The sequence below is a fragment of the Centrocercus urophasianus genome, unplaced genomic scaffold (assembly GCF_019232065.1).
Source record: "Centrocercus urophasianus isolate 14NV4802_14NV808 unplaced genomic scaffold, USGS_Curo_1.0 seq_15, whole genome shotgun sequence".
NCBI lineage: Eukaryota > Metazoa > Chordata > Aves > Galliformes > Phasianidae > Centrocercus > Centrocercus urophasianus.
Genome location: NW_024884697.1, coordinates 15,699,024 through 15,721,457, shown reverse-complemented (window position 1 = coordinate 15,721,457; position 22,434 = coordinate 15,699,024). Strand labels below are relative to the sequence as shown.

Here is a 22,434-nt window from a genome sequence, read left to right as displayed (position 1 = left end):
TTATCCCAGATCTATTCCCCTAATATATCCAAAGTTATTTAATCTGTGTATAATCCTTCAGAATCTTTAGATAATAATTCACTAGTTTACAACATAATTAATTAAACCTGATTTCTCTAAATCCTTGATTGATTTGTCCTTTCCTGGATCATCAATTCCTCTTCCAAGTAGTACAGAAACCTACAAGAAAAGGTGCTAGGATATTGTCCTCACCAACAAGGAGAGGGTGGTGGGCAATGTGAAGTTCAAGGGCAGCCTTGGCTGTAGAGATCATGAAATGGTGGACTTCAAAATCCTTAGGTTGTCAAAGAGAGTGCCCAGCAAGCTTGCTACTCTAGACTTCAGGAGAGCAGACTTTGAACTCTTTAGGGAACTGTTTGGCAGGGTCACATGGGAGAAAGCCATGGAGAGAAGAGGGGCCCAAGAAAGCCCGTTGGTATTCAGAGATCATCTCCTCCAAGCCCAGAAGTAGCACATCCTGAGAAAAGGGAAGGCAGGCAAGAATTCCAGGAGGCCTCCATGGATCAACAAGGAGCTCCTGGATTTACTTAAGCTCAAGAAGATAGCCAAAGTATACAGGATGTGGAAGCAGAAACAGGTTACCTGAAAAAAACTACAAACAAGTAGTCTGAGCAGCCAGGGATCAGGTTAGGAATACTGAAATACAGACAGAATTAAATCTGGCCAGGGACATAAAGGGGATGAAGAAATTCTACAGGGGTATCAGTGATAAAAAGAAGGTCAGGGAAGTTGTGGGCCCTCTCCGGAAGGACACCAGAGACCTGGTCATGAGGAATACGGAGAAAGCTGAGGCGCTCAATGACTTCCTTGGCTCAGTCTTGGCACACTGCCTCTAGCTGCACTGCCCAAGTTGCAGAAAGCAAAGTTAAGAACATAGATCTGCCCACTGCAGAACCTGCAAAAACCAGGTTTGAGACCCTCTAAAGAACCCATAGGTGCACAAGTCCATGGGACCTAACAAGATCCATCCATGGGTTCTGAGGGAATTGGCAGATGAGGTTTCCAAGCTACTATCCATTATATTTGAAAGATCATGGCAGTTTGTTAAAGTTCCCATGGATTGGAAAAGGGGAAACAAAACACCAATTTTCAAAAAGGGAAAAAAAAAAGAAAAACTGGGGAATTACAGGCCAGTCAACCTCACTTCTGAGTCTGGTAAAATCATGGAGCAGATCCTCCTGAAGGCCCTACCAAGGCACATGGAAAATAAAGATAAGGTGATTGGTAGTAACCAACACGGTTTCACCAAAGGCAAGACCTGCCTGACAAACTTAGTAGCCTTTTATAATGGAGTTACAGCATCAAGATAAAGGAAGAGCAACTGACGTCCTCTACTACATTTGTGCAAAGTATTTCATGCTGTCCTGCATGACATTCTGGTCACCAAATTGGAAAAAAATGGATTTGATGGACGGACCACTTTCTGGATAGGAATTTGGTTGGAAGGTTGCAGTCAGAGAGTTGTGGTCAATGGCTCAGTGTCCAAGTGGAGACCAGTGATGAGTGGTGTTACTCAGGGATCAGTGTTGAGATCTGTAGTGATATTGGACTAAAATTTACATGTTGAAAACTAAAAATATTGCATCTATTGATATGGTATCGTAAAGAGTGTTTGTGGTCCACATGGAAATTGTGGTCAATGGCTCAATGCCCAAGTGGAGTCTGGTGATTACTTCCTCATGGATTTGTACTGGAACTGGTGCTATTTAACATCATTGTAAATGACATGGACAGTGGGATCAAGTGCACCCTCAGCAAATTTGCAGATGACACCAAGCTGACTGGTGCAGCTGACATGCTAGAGAGAAGGGATGCGGTCCAGAGGGACCTGGACAGGCTAGAGGTGGACCCATGCCAACCTCATGAAGTTCAACAAGGCCAAGAACAAGATCCTTCACCTGGGCTGGGGCAATCCCAAGCACAAATACAGGCCGAGTGGACAATTGCTTCAGAGCAGCCCGGAAGAGAAGGAGTTGGGGGTATCGGTAGACAAACGACTCAGCACGAGCTGGCATAGTGTGCTTGCAGCCCAGAAGGCCAACTGTATCCTGGGTTACAACAAGAGAAGCCTTACCAGCAGATCAAGGGAGGTTATTCTGACCCTGTACTCTGTAAGACAACACCTGGAGTACTGCGTCCTGTAGTCTAGTCTTGTTCTGGGGACCCCAAAACTGAAAGGACATTGAGCAGGTCCACAAAGATGATTATAGGTCTGGAGCACCTCCTGTACAGAGACGGGCTGATGGAGTTGGGGCTCTTCAGCCTGGAGAAGAGAAGACTTCAGGGGGACTGAACATGAGCCAGCAGTGCGCTCTGTCAGCTCGAAAGGCAAATGGGATCCTGGGCTCCATCAGGAGAGGGGTGGTCAGCAGGGACAGGGAGGTGATTGTCCCTCTCTACTCGGCTCTTGTGAGGCCCCATCTGGAGTACTGTGTCCAGGTGTGGAGCCCTCAGTACAAGAAAGACATTGAGAATTTTGGAAAGGGTCCAGAGGAGGGTGACTAAGATGATCAGGGGGCTGGAGCACCTCCCCTATGAGGACAGGCTGAGGGAGTTGGGCTTGCTCAGCCTGGAGAAGAGAAGGCTGCGGGGTGACCTCATTGCAGCCTATCAATACCTGAAGGGAACCTACACCCAGGAGGGGAGTAAACTCTTCAAAAGGGCTGACAACAGCAGGACTAGGGGAAATGGATCCAAGTTGAAGGAGGGAAGATTTAGGTTGGATGTTAGGGGGAAGTTCTTTACAAGGAGAGTGGTTAGGCCCTGGAACGGGCTGCCCAGGGAGGTTGTGGATGCCCCGTCCTTGGACGTGTTCAAGGCCAGGTTGGACGGGGTCCTGGGCAACCTGATCTGAATGTGTGTGTTTGGTGGCCCTGCTAGGCAGGGGGGTTGGAACTACATGATCCTTGAGGTCCCTTCCAACCCGGGTGATTCTGTGATTCTGTGACTTTATAGCTGCATTCCAGTACCTGAAGGGAGCCTACAGGAAAGCTGCACAGGAACTTTTTATAAGGGTGTGTAGCAACAGGACAAGGGAAAATGGTTTTAAACTGGAAGAGGGTAGATTTAGACTAGATACCAGGAAGAAATTATTTACTGTGAGGCTGGTGTGGCACTGGAACAGGTTGCCCAGTGAGGTTGCGGATACCCCTCCCCCAGAAGTGTTCAAGGCCAGGCTGGACGGGGCTTTGAGCAACCTGGTCTAAAGGGTGGTGTCTTTCTGTTGCAGGGGAGTTGGAACTAGATGGTCTTAAATGTCCCTTCCAACACAAATCATTCTGTGATCCTGTGATTCCAATTTGTAGTAGAACCATAGATCTATATGTCATTAAGAAGCAGAACTCTGTAGGAGTTCTCAGTGTGAGAATGCCTAATGGGCCTGACTTCCAAAACATGGTCATACCGTATTTCACGGTGCTGGACTGTTGAAGAATTAGTCATTCCGTGGAAATCACTAGACTAATCTGCTGCCCAAGGCAGATATCCATCACCTCACAATCATGTCTTACTCAGTTATGGCAGTATGTACGTATGCAAGCAATTATCGTCAAGGATGAGAAGAATTTCCTCAAAAATTTCTGACAAACACCTGGAGAGCTCACTAAGAATTGCACCCAGTGCAATCAAGCCAGACTGATGTGCTTATTTCACAAAAAAAAAAAAAAAAAAAAAAAAAAAAAAAAAAAAAGGTTGAATACTCCACTAGTTTTTTGGGTTTGTTGGTCTTTTAAAAATATGTTTTAATAAAAAAAAACATTTAAAATTAGTTTTGTTACTTTATATAAATTAACTATATTATATACTTAATGAAGCACATGAAGTATTGAGCTTAAGTACTCAATACTTTCAAATACTTACCATCCAAATGGAAATTGTTGTTTTTTGGGTATTTTTTTGCTTTTTTGCTTTTTTTTTTTGTTTCTTCTTTTTTTTCTGGTCATGTCTTTGGTTTCTCCAGTTGCTAATTCTCAGTCAAAAGAGAACCTTTATTTTTTTCCTGTACTTCCTATAAATCATCACTGTTGCCACTGATGCTGCAGCTACTGGTCTGTTCACTTTATTTTTCTCACTTTCTGTATTAGGGTTGAACAGTGACATTTCTTCTGCAGCAGCATTTCAGTCTCATTGTGGGCAAATAATCTTCCATGCTGCTTCTGTTTCAGCAAAAAGTCTACACAGTATTATTTATTCTCTGTGTAATTTCAGACCCATCACACTTTGCAATTTAATTTTATGTCTTTCATGCTGACTTACCTTAATTGTAACACGGGTTAAAATGCACAGTATTTAACATCAGCAAAACATCAACATTTACAGATATCTGCAATAAGGCCAGGCTAGATAATAAAAACATCTGATTAATAAAAATACAAAATATTCAAAATGTAAAAGCTAAAATGCCCTTTCTGGAAAATCATTACAATTCTTTTTTTATTTTCTTTTGTTGTTGTTGTGGTTATGGATAAAGTTATGAAGATCTCCAGGTATTAAATCGAGTTTTGTTTTAATTGCATGACCTAGGATTCTATTAATGATCAATTCTGAACCCTCCACCTCCCTATAGACTCTTAGAGCTAATGAGAAGAGCAGAGAATTATTGATTGAAACTAATGTGGCTTCCTTGTGGATCTTGAATTTCTGTGTCAAACAGCATCAATCAATGCCAACTGAAAAGTACATTAATTATAATGTATGAACAAATTATAACAAATAAGATCATATTAAAAAAATCATGTTACAATGTTTGCTAATGAATTAAAAATATAAGGGGGAAAAAAAAAAAGAAAAAAAAAAAAAAAGACTGATTTCCAAATAAATTGTCTGAAAGCCTGAACTCAGTTACTTGAGTGTCTGCCATTCAATGTTCGGGAAGTTCAGAAATTTTGGAATTTGGGATCTATGTCCCAGGTTTTTTCACTTCACTTAGTGGACAAAATTCAAACATGAAACATGTGAATGTTCTAATCACAGAATATGGGTAAACAAACTAAATAGTGCAAAACTCATTTTCCTCAAATAATTAAACTACTTTTCTAATACACAATTTTCCTCTTATCAACTGCTTCTATCTTCTGAGGAAAATTTCTGTTTACTTTTGTTTCAGAAATATATCTTGGATAGAATTCCTGAAATCTATTTAACATTTATGTGTTCAATACATACTCCTTAGGAACTTGCATTCTACAGAAAAACTTTGGCATAACAAATATTATTTTTGGACAGTTGTTCTCTTGAAAGAACAAAAACCATGGGTGCATGTGTACACAGACTGCTATCAAGGACTTTTTTCATTTGCTTTAAAACAGTTCCAAATTAGTGAAGGTACTGTAGAAAAATAGAGAATAATTGCTCTCTTCCAATCTCTCATAGATTAAAAAACTGATTAAGCTTGACTGATACATATGGAAAATACTGCACTGATAAACCAAATGCTATATTGAAATTTTTTATTTCATCTAAGTAATGCGACTGAGGTCATTATTATGGAATTTGCTCTCTCTCTCTCTCAAAAAAAAAAAAAAAAGGCTAAGGAACACAGCTGTAAATAATAATAATGCAACTTGAAGTGAAGGCAAGCTACTATCAAAGTATTGCAAAACCTACATTCATAAATCAAAAATCACATCACAACAGAATAGACCATATACATGCTATAGCTTAGTGGGATTAGGACTGAAGCAATCAGCACTAAATCATGCCTGAAATCAGGGTTAATACTGTTTTGTTTTGTTTTTCTTTTTTTTATTACATAAAAAATGCCATACTTAAAGATTGAAAAATAAATAAATAAATAAATAAATTGAAAGACATTTCCAGAAAAGTTCTGTTCTTCATGTTCTGTTCAAACCTATCCCCAAGCACAGCATTTTCATTTTCTAAGAATTCCAGTTTTCTATATCTGACAGATACTGTCTCTCATGTCTACAGAAAATACCTTAGTTGAGTAGCAGTGGAAATCAGAGTGGAGTTTGGTAATCAACTCAGGCCTTATTCTAAAAGGTACTTTGACAAGTACAATCTCAGGCAATGCTTCTGAGGTTTAAAAGTCCTTAAATTGCTTACTCCTTTTGCTATAATAATTGACACTCACCTTTCAAAGCGTCAGGAATATAGAGCACATCCAAATATATTCTGTGGTACCTCTCCCATTAAACAATGAACCAGGTGCAACATGATGGTCTTTAAAGTTATAAAAAAATGGTAGTGCAGATTCAAAATGTAGTTTTAACAAAAGCTGTAACACAGTTGTTATGTATTTTTTTTTCTTGTTAGTGGGTTAGGAGGTCACAGTTACTATGCCTGCTTACTCCTCAAACAAATTTGCATTAATTATTAAAAGACTAAGGTCTAACCTGAGACCTTTACTTCAAAAATAATGTAATTAAAATCAAAACCATATAAAGAATAGTAGGTATTAAAACACGTTTTGCTAGCAGAAATGAAATCATAATAGCAGTACATTCGTAACATCAGCTACAATAAAAATAAAATAAAATATGCAAAAGCACATTCTATATCCCTTTCACAAAAGCTCAGAGAAAGATTTGTTTGGACAATGGAAAAAAAACTGAAAGTAATCTCTGCTAGATGGAAGATTTCAATAGATGGAAATACTTTTCTTTATTGTAAAAACAAAACAAAAAAACAAAAATCAACCAAAAAATGTGTTTGGCTGTGGTATTCCTCAAAGAGTAATATTCGACTTTACATAAGAAAGAAAAGTATCATTTCACAGACATGATTTTACGTAGATAAAATATTCTGACCAAGATAAAGCATTTAGTAGTTTTGTTTCAAACACTTTTTTCTAGAAATTGAGTTAAACAGCATGGGAAAATTCAGTGTATATTCTTTAAAGTATGAACCTGGTAAATGCAAAAATGGATACTTGCTAGTTAATGACCAGTCCATTTGCCAACTTTATTTACCAAAAGAAGATTACAGACAACATTAAGTGTTTGTTTATTCTTTCCCATAAAATTGTGCTTACCGTATGTAAAAAATCCTTATTTTCTTAACACCATTCCTAAATAAAAATTACAGACAAGAGACTTGGCTTGTGTTTTCTACTTAATTCAGAAATTCACTAGCCAGCTCTAAGAATTATCAAGCTTTTCAAGCTTTGATTACAAAATATCCTAAGATGGTCAAGGAAAGCAAAATATCACGTCCTACCCATCTGGTAGTCATCATTCTTAGAAAAGAGCCCAACATCTTAACAACAAGCATTTTATAAAAATGATGAAGAACTACGTTATTTGATCTTATTACAACTACCTGGAAGTAAAGTGCTTGAACATGTAATTGGAAACTCTAATTTTTGCATATTTCCTACTTAGTTTTCAAAAATGAAGTACTACATACAGAATCCTCCCTGATTAAATAACATCTAACCATAGGTCCAATAACCTAGCCCTCTGCTTTTACAAAATGATGACTAAGAACATTGAAAGCAGAAGTAGAATTTCAAATAGTCCTTCCTCATGAGTTTCCAACAATACTAAAAAAGATAACATATTTTCAAATATGTTATATAAGCTAATGTCACAATTGGATGGCCAGAGGTACTAATCTCTTTTTCCTGACAGATAGATTTTAGCTGTCTGAAGTCTAATTTCATTACCAGGGGTGCCTCAAAGCAAGACAAACAAAGTGAGTAGCAGAGAGTGACTAACTCTGGATACCCAAGTTAAAGTAAATGAATTGCACCATATGTCATAACTGACTGAGTAAAAATGCCTCTTTCACATCAGATTTTCCCATATAATTTTGTTGTTTTAAACTGCTAACGTTGTTGAATTTATTTTGATTCCTAATAAGTAGTTTTGCCAAAATTGAAGCTATAAATTACATAGGAAAATAATTCCTTTTTTAAGCAATTAAATCTTACAGTCTTACAGTACAACAGGAAAGAAGAGAATTTCTTGATATAGAATCAAATTATGAGACAGCTAAGAAACTGTATTACAGAGTACCAAAAACATTGAAAGAAAAACGCAAAAATAGAATGTGCATGATGTTCTATATTTAGTTTTGTGAGTAGGCTCTTAAATTTCCTTTGAGCTGTCTTCTTTGATAATCGCTGGTAAGACCGAATTCTGGAGAGGTATTCTCAGCAATTACTATTTGAGAACTCAACACAGAGTGTATTCAAAGGCTCTGTGATTTTTTTGTATTTCCATACATAAGAATCTTTTCATGTTTGTTAACAAAGCCTAGGTCAAAACAAGCCATTTTGCATCAAGTATTTTCTACATATTTCCTATTTTATTTTTATTATGAATGTCTGCTAACACATTCAATGTTCGCAGGCAGACCTGTCTTGAAGATTCTACTGTTGTTAACACCTTATTTAGCTGCCATACACAAATTCATCTCACAAAACAATATCAGAGTGAAATATTTTCATATCTCCTTCTATGTCAGCAGTTTTCCAGTCTGCACGCTATCACTGCATCTGCAGTGAATCATACAGAGTCACCGTTTTAAGGAGAGGAGGAATGCTGGACATATAAGGTGTATTCAAATATTATATTCCAGTTAAAATATCAATTTTTTTTCAATATTAAGTTTCAGTACAAGAGCAGTGACATGAGCTCCCCAGCTTTGAGGCACTTTTGTGGCTTTTTATATGCATATACATATTACAAGGAATAAAAGGCAGGAGGGAAATGCAATTTCACTGCTGATACAGTCATCACATGCAAAATACGACAGTAACACGCTCTCAGCATTCAACTGCACATCAAACTATAAACAAAAGGAAAAAAAAATTTTAAAAAAAAAAAATCACTTGAAATATACCCTTTTCGGTATTTCAATGGCATTACCAGTGCTAGCAGGAACATATAAAAATTGCTTCCAAAGAGCTTTTATTTGCTGACACACACTACTAGTTGACACCGCTCTCATATTGGCAGAAACTAATTGAATAGATCTTTTACTTCTTACCATCAACACAGGCTGGCCTTGCTCTTGTTGTACCGGCAATCTGTCCTTTTTTACATGCACAGCGAGCTGTTTGTCGAGCTATAGTCCTTCGGGGTTGACTGCTATCTCTGTCCAAAGTAACAATCTCACATGTACCTGCAGCCAGTTGACCTGGAAAAAGAACCAGCAACAGGTACCAGAGTCACTGAATGCACTGCAGGCAATCTATTACAGCCGAAGAGAGTCATGGCCCTACGTCACCACAGACACTCAACAATAAATGGCAGCCAGCTGATGGATATAATAAAACTGAAATGACATACAATTTTTCTATGTGGTGGACATATGAAAACCCTGCAAACTGGTTCTGTCAGAAAATGATTATTGTTCCATAAAAGCCAGAGAGTTGAGGTCACACAGGTTACTTACGTCGGCTGAGTAAAGGAACAATCTACTTTTACAGCCATAAAATTTAAATTGCATGCTCTTCATGTATTTACAAAAAAATGATTAAGTATATGGAAAACAAAACCAGACAATATTTAAAGGCCTTCTCCATATTCATGAGTATGATTTAGTCTTAATTGCTTCATGTGTTATTCCTGAAAGATCAGGTGCATCAAAGAATGCCCAATTTTGTCAGGCTCTTTGGCTCTTGCTTTGCATAGGGTCTTAGCAACTCATGCTCTACCTGACTCAGTTTTGAAGTAGCAAACCCCCTGTCTTTCCCTAAACTTACAATTTAACTATTCTGCATATGACAGTAAATTGGCAGAGCCTCGTTCGCTCAGCACCACTTGCTGCATTTTACTGACTTCTTCAGTGTGTTCCTGAATATTATGAAAACCCACCCTACAGCTTGGACCATAATGTGAGGGACCAAAAAAATAATAACAAAAAGTTACAAAAATTTGTTCTCATGGACTCTTAGTCAAAAGTAAAAGAAGTGAAAATACTACAATTAAAATGGCATATAAGCAGTATGCTAATAATGTAGCAAAATACTATCATTTTACAAGCAAGAAAGATCTGTTATAGAATTTCAGTGCTTAGTAAGACTGAAAAAAAAAAACCAAACAGCCATCACCTTTAACTATAATTTTTGCATACATACTGTACTACTAAACAGCATTTCTGTTGGATTCTGTCTTTTAAGCAATCAGTTATAACACTTCAAAGAAATATATGCAAAAATATGTTTGCAAGCCATGAACTATATTCTCTTTTCATAAAATACTGAGATTGAAATAAATGTAATATTGTATTTTTAACATACAGTTTAAAGAATACTCAAAGTTAATTTTTTTCATTGTGTTGAACTTCTGAAAAATAATGAGAGAAAAAACAGGAATTTTAAATCTGCATTAACTTGAATTGAAAAAATAGTGAAATACATGTCAGCAGTGTTTAATTGACACCTACAAGTCTAATGATATTTCTTTGTACTGTATTTTTTTTCTATTCTTCTCAGAATCAGCCTTCAATGTTTTCTTTTTTTGTGGTTATAGTTCTGAAATTTTCAGAATACCAAAACACTGTAGGCTGTCAACAGTGCTGGTACTTGTTCAACGCTAAGCTACCTAAATTTCATGTTGCTGTAACTCCTACACTACAGTGAATGTACAATGTGGTAAAAGTAAGGATCATAAAGACGATTATAGAATGAAGTGCTCTAAAAATTCATGCAAATATATAGAGGTTATAGATATTAAGGCCTTCAGAAATATAGACAAGATATTCAACAGTCAAAATCACTGTAATATTTTAATGGTTACTGGCAATCAGACTTAAGAGCTAAGTCAATCCTGACTTTCGTTAGCTTTCTACTCTTTTCCACCCACGCTATTAACAAAAACATCTTAGGATAAACATACTGATGAGGGGATTTTTACTTTGTTATATGCTATTTTTTTTCAGAAATCTTGGGTTAGAAAGCAACGGTTTAGCAAGCAAGGAAGTAGCATGTGATTCTTCAAATGCAGGCAGGGGAAATCCATACACTGAGAAATCCTGAGCTGAGAAAAAAAGCATTAACTTTCACCCATTGCTAATACATTTCATTCAGGATTGCAAGATACGCATCCCTCCCAAGGAATGAAGCTGTCTTAGTAGATCAAGAAAAAAAGACACGATCAGAGATGCATTTAGAACATGACCCCTTAGGCATCTGAACATCACGCTTAAGGTTCTGCATTGAGAATAGAAATTGAATGGAAACCAAAGAAAAATGGAAAGTGCAAATATGATACGAGTAAGTGCTCCTGAGAGAATGGGCTATCTTATTCTCCCCTATCTGGAAGTCTTTATACTATTGTTATTTTCATTAAAAGATAATTTAAATCATATAATCTAGGTAAATCATTGTATAAAACCCAATTTCATAGGAAAGAGACAAGCATGGTGAAGGTTAATAAGAACTACACTCAAAATAAAAACAACACTGAAGCTTTATGTAAAGATAAATTTTAGGGAATGCAAGCAGTGAGTGTTGATAAACATGTCCACAGACAATATTTCAAGGCAGTTTCAAGAATTAGGGTACCTTTCATTTTCATGGAAGTTGGCACAATGACCTCTTTAAAGGACATTAATGAAAAAAGGCCAATATTTTTAGTAGATCCTATAGATGTACTCACAGTACACAAACAAATTCACCTCTATCCAACCCGAATGAAACAATCTTGAGGGGAAATAAAAAGACAAGCACCACCAGTGAACTTAGATTCGCTGAATAGTCTGAAAGGTTGTTTGTTTATTTTCCAAGAAAATGTCTTTTGAAAACTATTTTATGTATCAAAATAAAGACCAAATATTCTTTCAAAGTTATAATAATCCTTTTACTTAAAAAAAAAAAAAAAAATGTCTAGCTATTTCTTTGCTATTGTTTTAAGGAGGAAAATACGTCAGTTCTCTAACAGCAAATAAAATCTAATTTGCGTTCATTTTAGTAAGCAAGCTATAGATATTATGAATTTTAAATTTATTCATGCTGGAAAGCTGAAAACTTTTCCCCAAAATCTTTTAAGTAAATAAAATCAGATGATGAGCTCATAATATCTGTGAACTGAATGGCAATAAAACTTGATCTAAGTATATAGGTCTTTCCAGGGTTTCAGATTTCACGTTCATCCAGAAAATCTCTTAAATTGTATATACAGGGTTATATTGCAGTTCCAGTGAATAATTTTTTTTCCATGCATCATAAATTTGATGCCTAGCAACACAAGCTCTTTTAGTTTAAAATGCATAAAGTTAGATGTTATTAAAAATCTTGGCTAGATTCAGATACTCTTTTGTCAGAGAACACAATGCAGGAGTTGTTTCAAAATCAGATCATAGGAACACATTCAGTAGCTTTCTATTACAATATTGAAGGCTTTCTGACAACAAAGTCATGCAAACTCTTGAGCAGAGCTGAATATCAGCAATTCTCACTGAAACAAAGGGGAACTTAAGTATATAGCATAATTTATGATCTGACATTAACCTGCATGTCAAATATTTCAACATATTTTGATCATTTTAAGTGTGTATTTAGCAGAACTTTTTTTTAAATTATGTATCCTTCCTCAGTGAAGATGTTCTGCAACAAGATCTTTTGACTTAAACATCATTCAATTTCAGACAGTCCTACTACCTTTTCTTTTCCAATTTTGGTTCAGAACAAGAAAGATTACAACAAAGGACTGATTTGCCCCACAGAATGCCATTCACTTTTACTCAACAGCAAAATTTGTAGAAATTCATTTAGTATAAAACGAGAAAGATCAACTTAAACAAAGCTGCTGAAAAAAATGTTACTTAATGTGAAGCAACAAACCAGAATTGGCTAAGCTTCTGTATCTCAGCATGGGAACAACTACTCAAATGAACGAGCACAATTTCAAAACAACTCTCAAATAAGAACCTTGTTTCAATTTTAACATATGCAATAGACAAGCTTTTTTTTTTTTTTTTTTTTTTTTTTCCCCCAATAGAATGTATTCATATATTTCCATCTTACATTACTAAAGTTTCTGGCACTGAAAGCATCTGCCACCAAGATGCTTAGCATGTCATTTAGGATCTTGTAGAATCCAAATCTTTCTATTGAAACATACTGTGGCTGTTGAACAGATTACACAGCAACTCTTCATGCCTCTACAGTTAAACAACTTTTTTAAAACACTTCTTGAGTTTTATTGTGTTTATATATATGCCATCAATAGAAAACAAGACAGATGCCATTGTCACATAAACAAAAAGTAACTTATTTGGGTAATATTGATTTGCCAGTGCAACATACAGGTACCCAGTAAATCAAAAAGTGGTAGGCAGATTTTTTTACAATTTCCCATTTGCTTTGCTTCTGGTTGAGAGCTATACTTGGCTGGAATCATCCTTGCCATGTGACTGCTGTAATTCCACAGTCTTAAAGGGAATTATTCTGGGTTTTAGTTGTATAAAAACAGCATTGGTATCACAGCATGTTTTTAGTGCTCATTCTACAAAGCAAAAATCATTATAGCATGCAGTTAAGAAAATCTTATGAATAACATGAGAAAAATACGATGAATGTCTTCTCCTTTTAAGAGAGTGACTTTAAATATTTTCAGAGTTTCACTGCAACAACAGTGAACATTATGTCCCTTTAGTTATCACTAATCTTACTGCAATTTTCAGACTACCACTTAGCCATCTCAAGCACATACACAGGACAGACATTAAGAAGATTGCAAAATAGCTTTCAGCCCTTCCATTCTGAGATGAGCAGTAAATTTTAGTTAAGATAGATTATCTCCTCCTAAATAGTTGCATTGGGAAAAATAATAATAATAATAATAATTTTGGAGATTCAAGGACCCATTTTGAAATTACATTTTTTTCTAGACAAGACTAATGTTCTAACTTATTGAATCTGATACTGCTGTTGAATGCAATTGCTTAGTATCATACTGTTAACGATTTAACACAAAGAAAAAAATACATATGCAAAACCAAACTTCATAAAAGTTGTAAACATAAAGGACAAGATTCTGAACTAGTCTTCATAAGGAATTGACACCAAGTGGAATTCTAGGCCAGAAAAGGGATGAACAGTGGTTTTAGTACACGGCAATCTCACTCCTCAGATTCCCATACAGTCTCATATCAAAACCAGCAGATGCTGCATATTACAACAAAGAAAGAAAAAAGGAAAATATTCCAGAAACTTAATTTCAGGGCCCTGAGGGCTGCAATAGGTTCGCTCACTGGGGCTCCTCACTCTGCCCAAGGCTGAGGACCTCACATCAGCCATGTGGCCATCAGCATTTGTCCCAGAAAAGCCACAGGAAGTCTGGTCTCCATCTCCTCACAGCTTTTCCTCACCCTGCCATGGGCCCTCAAGCCCAGCCCACCCACAGGCCCATGTCTCAGCCTGGTCTCAGTCAGTCACTGTCGTAGGGGAGGTGCATGGTTCCTGGGTCTGCAACTACACCAGTGCCCCTTGTTGCCTTACTCCTGTCTGAGGCCCTGTCTGGGCCTCGTTGTGGAGTCCTGCAAAGCTGAATTTCCTGAAGAGAGTCTCGCTGATCCCAGCACAGAGGCTGGAAACACTTCAGGCTGTAGCACCAATAAAACCTGTAACCCTGGCACTCCTCACTTCAGTGACGGACCACAGCTTCTAGCTTTGAGAAATGTCTTTAACACAGATTCACAAAGAAAACAACCACATGAATCCCATCAATGCCGGTACTTCTTTCATAAATGTTACAGAAATAATCTCCTAATCCACAAGTAATTTGGGGGGGGTTGCATCAAGTTTCTGGGTTTCTTCTTGGATAGTGAATTAAAAGAAGGCTACAAATAAGGAAAACATATAACCAGTGCTATGAAAGATAAGCAGAAAAGACAATGCATTTAAGTCCTTCCTCCTTACAGAACTTTTTGCACTGTGTAGGCCAGTCTGAAGCACAAATCAGCAACACAAAGCTCCTTCAAGGAGGACCTACAGCTCAAAGGGCCTCCTCTTCCCTCCTGCTCAAGATGGTTCAGTTAATTGGTTCTGGAGAACTCAATTAGTTAAAAAAAAGGAAATAATTGCATGAATTAAACACAGCTATGCTTATTTGCATAAGTTAAGAAATAGTTTTCATTCTTATTACTTCCCTAAAATACTTAGAACTGTTAAGAAAAGAGAAACAAAAAAACAAAAGTAAGAAGAATGTTTTACCAGCCTCTACATGTAAAATAAACCTAGACTGTTTACAAAACAAACAGAATAGCCACAGGGGGGAAACTGTTTTTGGAGAGATGCTGATATTTCTCTTGAGAAAGACAGGAATAAAAAGCACAAGATTGTCTAAAAAGCTACTGACATTTGTTGGAGCCAGAAGCTGTACGTCAGGAAGGAACAAGTCTGTTGTGTTAGCAAAATATGTCACTGCAGGGAGCATAAAATCAGTTTGAAGGAACATGCAGATAAAGTCACATATCAGGTAGACATAATGTAGCAGTACAGGTGAACTGTGTTTTCCATTTCAAAATAACATGAGAACTATTTACACATAACAGACTTTAAAATGCCATCTCATAAGTGCCCTGCTTACCAGTATGAAGATATTTACTACAAGATCACAGGCTCCACAGCAGACTTGAGGTAAAATTTGGTCCAGTACAGTTCATACGGGAAAGACAGATCTATACACTGAAATTTTATTGCTTTAAATCATATTTCTTAGTCCTTAAACTACTATAGAAATAATAAACCCAAACATCTGATTAGACAGGAAAGCAGCTCCTACACAACAAGAACTGTGCTTTGGAGGTGTTCAAGGCCAGGCTAGATGGGTAGTACTTCTAATTGATGGCACATATTATTCAGTGAAATTATTACTTCTTAGGTATAGTGAGAAATTCAACATTGTTAAAATTTGTTTCCTTCTTGGATGTGCAGCCTGACCTAATGGGTGGCAGCCCTGTCCATGGCTGGAGAGTTGAGACTGGATGATCCCCTGTCCAACTCAAGTCAAACTATGATTCTTTGACTACTCTACACCTGCAGCAAGTTTGAAAATAAGAAGGCCAAAATGCAGAGATGAAAACAACTATTACCTAGCCACATCCGACTTATAGACATGTAAAATCTGCTAAATAACACCTGTGAATGCATCAAAAATTTAATGATATAATTTTTCTGTCATGGACACACTAATTGTCCATTGCATTCTTAGAAGATTCCATTTCCTTTAAAATAAACTTGTCTATTTTTACTATTGTCTGTGACAACTACTTTTCCCTTTTTGCAAAAGCATATGAGACAAGAAGTGATTTCCTTTCCAGGGATGGTATTGTGACACAAAGGAGGAAATATTTCCTTGTGTTATTAATTGGAATTACAATTCCAATTGGAACTGTAGGAGAAGAAGGTGCTCCTAGGGCTGAAAATTCAAATTAAATCCCAGATTCCGCAGCAGGTTTTGATTTCAGCTCCTAAGCCACATTTAAACTGGAATCACCTACACTGTTTTTTTAACCCTAAAAAAAGCTTTTCGTTCCTGGGCATTTTCTTTCTCTCCCTCTTTTTTGTTTGTTTGTTTTTTTTTGGCAATGTGCATGATATGCTTATCTTGGACTCACTGTCATTCTTCTGCCATTTTTTTCCATGGAATGAGTCCATTAACATTCACCATCCAAAACATATTCTCATAAGGTTTTGTGCTCTGCAGTACTGCACTTTCTGAGAAAACAGGTGCAACAGCTCACATATAACTTCTGGGAAAGAAAAAACTTACTTTATAGTGTTATATATACATATATATATATACATACATATAATAATTATTTTATAATAATATTTCAAAATATTGAAAAAGTGAACACTGAAAAAGAGAGGTAATGAAGTAGCCTGGCACACACATCCAAGAAGGAAACAAATTTTAAAAATGTTGAATTTCTCACTATACCTAAGAAGTAATAATTTCACTGAATAATATGTGCCATCAATTAGAAGTACTACAGATAAACCCAAATCTGGGCTTGATGCTGAGAGCCTTGAGCAAACAAAGTATTCTCAGGTCCAGAGCTTCAGCAGACACAATTTGCAGTCACGTCATGGACTGTTTCTGTCTCTGCAGTGACTATAAAATATGTTTATGATGTATAGGTTCAGTTAATCTATGTGGTACCATGAATTCTCAAATCAAGCACATAAGGACCAGGACATAATAGCATGTAACTGCTGTGTCTGCTATTTCTTTTTGGTAAGCTCTCAGAGTTTCATTACTGAGCTCACCAAAACACTGTAATGTTCCTCAGTGGTACCAGCATCTCTGTGTTTACTGCATAGAGCAATGAAGCCCTTAATTTAGGTACTATGAATACATGACTAGATTTTATGAACTACAAGGCCTATGTGGCAGCTAAAAGAAATCCCTAAACATAAGTCCCAGGTAGATCACAGGGTTTTAGATGATCACATTGTCTTAAAAATGTAAAAAAATATAGATGCAGTATGCTAAATATATCCTTCCTATAAGACAATACCAGACTTAACACCAAGTAGAGGAAGTGAATCTGACAGACTCTAAGTGATGAATTTGAGTGATTACTTTTATTTTAAAGGTTTGTCTGGGAATAGTGCTTTAGGCAAATGTGACAGAGAAGCGTGAGTGTGCTGGCTATTATTCTCAGCTGTTCCACAGACTAGGAGGAATGACTTTCTTTCTGGGCCAGTTAGACTGCTGCCTTAAACATTTTTATCCGTCTGCTTAAAATGGCTTATGAAACAGGTGCATGCTGAAACTGAAAGTTTTTATGGACGAGATCCATGATTTTCATATCCATGTTTCTAGTCTTCCACAAAGATAACCATTTATGGGATAAGATTCTCCTCTGCCCAATTCTGAGAAGGGTGAAAGGATGAGGTTTTTACCTTCTTTACATATATCCAAGGCTGGTCAAAAACAGCACAGTGAACACAGATGAGAGTCAACTCAAGTACCTTTAAAAACCAGGAAAGCACTTTAGATTGGAGATTTACACTTCTAGAGATACTCGATTTATAAGCCACAATGTCTTCAATTTAAAGAAATGTTTAGTCACTGCACACTTATACTGCACATTCATCCAGTTTTTCACCTCTATACAGAGGGACTACTGCTCAAATGTGATGTTTCATACATTTATATCAGATGAAGAATTAATCTCAAGATACTGAAAAGATATAAGCATTTGAAGTGTGCAGATACATTCTGTGTTTGTATATGCAAGACTTAGCAGATCTGAAATAGAAAAAGTTATTGGCAGAAGCAAAACATCAAGGTATGAGTTCATATGACAGAAAGCAGTGTTAAAAAGTCTTTACGCTGATAACCTTTTAAAAAACTTTGTTAACCTTTTTTTTATTATTCCTTCTATAACAAAGTCCATATCTTTTATGTACTGCTTATCAGTTTTACTAGCTAATAAAAGTTAAAGTATGCTATCAATTTCTCAATGAATGCCTTATAAATAATACTTCCTCAGATCAAGGTCTTTAATAAAAAGAAACTAAAATGAGGCCTGTCACTGTTTCACTCTGCATTTTGATGAATGAAATTTACTGTCACCCATGGTGAACCATCCTGTGATAAGGTTTCCAAGACAGCATACACTGTAGCTAACAGTTTTCTAAACACACAAAATATGTACATCGGTAAACACACAAATGTGCACTGACAATTCAAAGAAGAATATATTGTACTATACGACCTTCAAGATGAAGATGCTTAGAAATGCATGGCTTCTTACATTTATCATAAAATTGAAGCACCTTTGTTATACTCAAAGCCCCATCCAGCCTGGCCTTGAAAGCTTCCAGGGAAGGAGCATCCACAACCTCACTGGGCAACCTGTGTCCACGCCAGTCTCACAGTGAATAATTTCTTCCTGGTATCTAGTCTAAATCTACCCTCTTCCAGTTTAAAACCATTTCCTCTCGTCCTGTTGCTACATGCCCTTATAAAATGTTCCTTTGCAGCTTTCCTGTAGGCTCCCTTCAGGTACTGGAAGCTTCTCTTCTCCAGGCTGAAGAGCCCCAATTCTCTCAGACTGTCTCTGTAGAGGAGGTGCCCTCTGATCATCTATGTGGCCCTCTCAATGCTCATTGTTTTCTAGTCCCCAGAATGGACACAGTATTCTAAGTTGGGTCTCATCAGAGCAGAATAACCTCCCTTGATCTGCTGGTCAGGCTTCTCTTGATGCAATCCAGGATACAGTTTGCCTTCTGGGCTGCAAGCATACTATGCCAGCTCACACTGAGTCTTCCATCAACCAATACCCCCAACTCCTTCTCCTCAGGGCTGCTCTCAACCCATTCTGCTTGGGATTGCCCCAGCCCAGGTGAAGGACCTTGTTCTTGGCCTTGTTGAACTTCATGAGGTTGGCATGGGTCCACCTCTAGCCTGTCCAGGTCCCTCTGGACCGCATTCCTTCCCTCTAGCAAGTCAGCTGCACCAGTCAGCTTGGTGTCATCTGCAAATTTGCTGAGGGTGCACTTGATCCCACTGTCCATGTCATTTACAATGATGTTAAATAGCACCAGTTCCAGTACGAATCCATGAGGAAGTATTCACCAGACTTCACTTGGGCATTGAGCCATTGACCACAATTTCCATGTAGACCACAAACACTCTTTACAATACCATATCAATAGATGCAATATTTTTAGTTTTCAATATGTAAACTTTAGTCCAAATCTAAGAACATTTTCAAAGTAGAAACTACCTATGTAAGAAGAATTCTCACTGATCTCTAAGGGAACGCCATATGTAAAAGAATGTCAGGTCTGAGTCAAATTGGCTGTTCTTTGCACTGCTTTTTCTCACCTGCTTGCTAGAACTTTAACACCAGACTATCAAGTGTAGTAAAATTCTCAGTGTTCTGGCTGCATCTGGCAGATGGCACCAAATTATCCCCTCCAATTTGGAAGCGATTTTATTACAAACCACCAGATGATATATTTCACCTTCTATCAGCTAAGCCTCCAATAAGAAAATCTGAGAGGCCTTGAGACTTGAGAAGCTTCACAAGTCACACTGAACTAGCACTGACCCAGAGTTCTCTGGTGCATAGGACAACACAAAGGCTGTCAAGGTAAAGAGACCTTAGCATCATGAACTCCTGCTTAGTGTACTTAGTGAAAATGCCGAGGAAATTCTGAAGGAGAATTGCTAACATTATTGAGAAGCATTAACTTTTTTTTTTTTTTTTTTTTTTTTTTTTTTTTTTTTTTTTTTGTGTGTGTGTGTGTGTGTGTGTGTGTGTGTGTGTGTGTGTGTGAATATACTTACTTGCTTAGGTCAGTGATTCTGGTTAGTGTTTCTGTCGTACTTGTGCACAGGCAGACAAATGTCTAAAATTCATAGACAAGAGAATGTTCCCATAGAGGTAATTAGGAAAGCAGCAAATAGAGATTTATTGAATGAATGAGTGTTTGCACCCACCAGATATAATAAAAGGTGAATGATATCAAGCAGTCCACTAACATATATGAGATGTACATGGCCACGTTGACCACTTATGGTCTGCCCTTCTTATTTTAATTTTTCCAATAGCAATATAACAGTTTGAATGAAACCTGAGGATAAGCTGATATGAATCAGAACAGGAAAGCTGGCAATAAATATTTCATTAAAAAAGGGTTTCTGAAAGGGCATATAACCTTTTCTCTAAATGCTTCAAATCCAAAATGTATTAGGTTCAAATAAAATAAAGTTATTTTAATTGGATATAGGTAATCTGAACTTATACAGTGGATGTTAAAGGGAGAGTCGTTACAACAATAAGACAAATCCTATCATCCAGCCCAGGACTACGTAAGGTATCTCCAGAGAAAATAGGCCATTACGGCATATGTTACCTGAGGGGCAACAAAGAGTAGTGAACTGAATGATTAATCACAGCTGTAAATACAAATTACGTTATTTGTGTGTCTGTGTTTATGCACACAAACACTTGTATTTTAGTCTCATGCTGGGGAGGATAACAGCAGAGGGAGACAGTTGTTTTTGAATTAACATGGAAACATCACTTAAACTCACTGTAAAAGAAACATACACCTGGTATTATACAAAAAACAAACAAACAAACAAACAAAAATAGTGACCATGTTATCATTAAGAGGAATGTATTAAATGTCAATCATAGGGTCTTGGTTTAAAAGAGGAATGGCAGTCAAAATTCTAGGATTCAGTTTCTGATGTCACCATGTATCTTTTCTGCTTGACTAACTGTATTGCTCTTGTTCAAAGGAGGATGCAGCACTAATTTCAGTGGAAATACACCTCCATAATAGTAATTAAACAACTACAACCTTACACTAGTCTTACATGAAAACAGTTGTACCTCTTCTGTACAACATGGATCTTTGCGCAATGACTAATCTCACTCCCAATAAAATCAATTAAAGTTGTATTACTAACTTCACAGACAGAAACTCAACAGAATAATAAGGAAATATGCCCACTCCCAGTACCAGACCTTTAGTAACCTGAATAGCCGTGATTCTGACATTCATCAAATGAAGTCTTATCCAAGTTACAGCTCTACTTTAACAACCATTCATGTTATCCAAAGAGATAAGGTCACTATTTAGAAGTGACTGAAAAATAACTTCACAATTTAGAGTATTTATGAAAATCATACAAAACATACTTGAATGATTAAAATCAAACAAAAAGCAACAAGACAGAAGGTGTCAGAATACATCTACAAGTTGCAGTGAAACTCACACTGTAATATAATTTTTTAGTACAGAAGACCACAACATAGCAATGATGTTAAACCTTATACTGGGAGTACGCAACTTCAATTCTGTTTCATGTAGTGATGTAGAGTTCTGGTAAAGATTCTTAAAAGTTTTTTAACTTATTCACTTGTTATAAAAAAAGATTATATTATCCATCTGATTATTTGGGATATTTTAAGGTTTACTAATCAACAGCACTCCTAAATTCTCAAAGTTCTACAATTACAGATTATTATTCATCAAGCTGTAAATCATCAAACTGATTTTCAGCAGTGTTGAGCTACTACAACAAAACAGATTTTAAGTGTAACACCATAAAAGGCTCCTGCTAGCATGAGTGCTTCGATTTGAGCCCCCATTGCATCCCCTGCATCACAGCTCGTTTCCTTGTTGAGGTACATGATAAAAGTCCCAATTTCTCAACTGTCTACCACACGTGCTGTTTTTGGACTAGATGAGCTCTTAACTAAATCATTCAATGATTAAATGATTAATTGTTCAAGAAACATACTAATACATACTAGCGTACACTGTGGGAATCCACCAGTACATAGTGTCTTGGTTACGGCTTTTGATGATTTAAATGTTATAAATATGTGCACCTGGATCACCACTTGTATTCTCGCAGTTTCAAGTAGACAGCTTCTGTTATCTGTCACTCCCTGATTTCATATATAAATATCAATTTACAATAACAGCATTGCCTTGTTGATATGAGATAAACTTATTAAAAT

At 36.7% G+C, this 22,434-nt stretch overlaps 1 protein-coding gene across 2 annotated transcripts in view; it reads right to left on the bottom strand.

The window, feature by feature from the left end:
- TAFA5 (TAFA chemokine like family member 5) overlaps positions 1–22,434 on the bottom strand; it is a 421,552-nt gene that overhangs the window by 189,806 nt on the left and 209,312 nt on the right. For both annotated transcript variants that reach the window (XM_042816048.1, XM_042816047.1), the window contains exon 2: positions 8,974–9,123. In XM_042816048.1, coding sequence (XP_042671982.1) covers positions 8,974–9,123 — 150 coding nt within the window. The remainder of the gene's footprint in view (positions 1–8,973; positions 9,124–22,434) is intronic.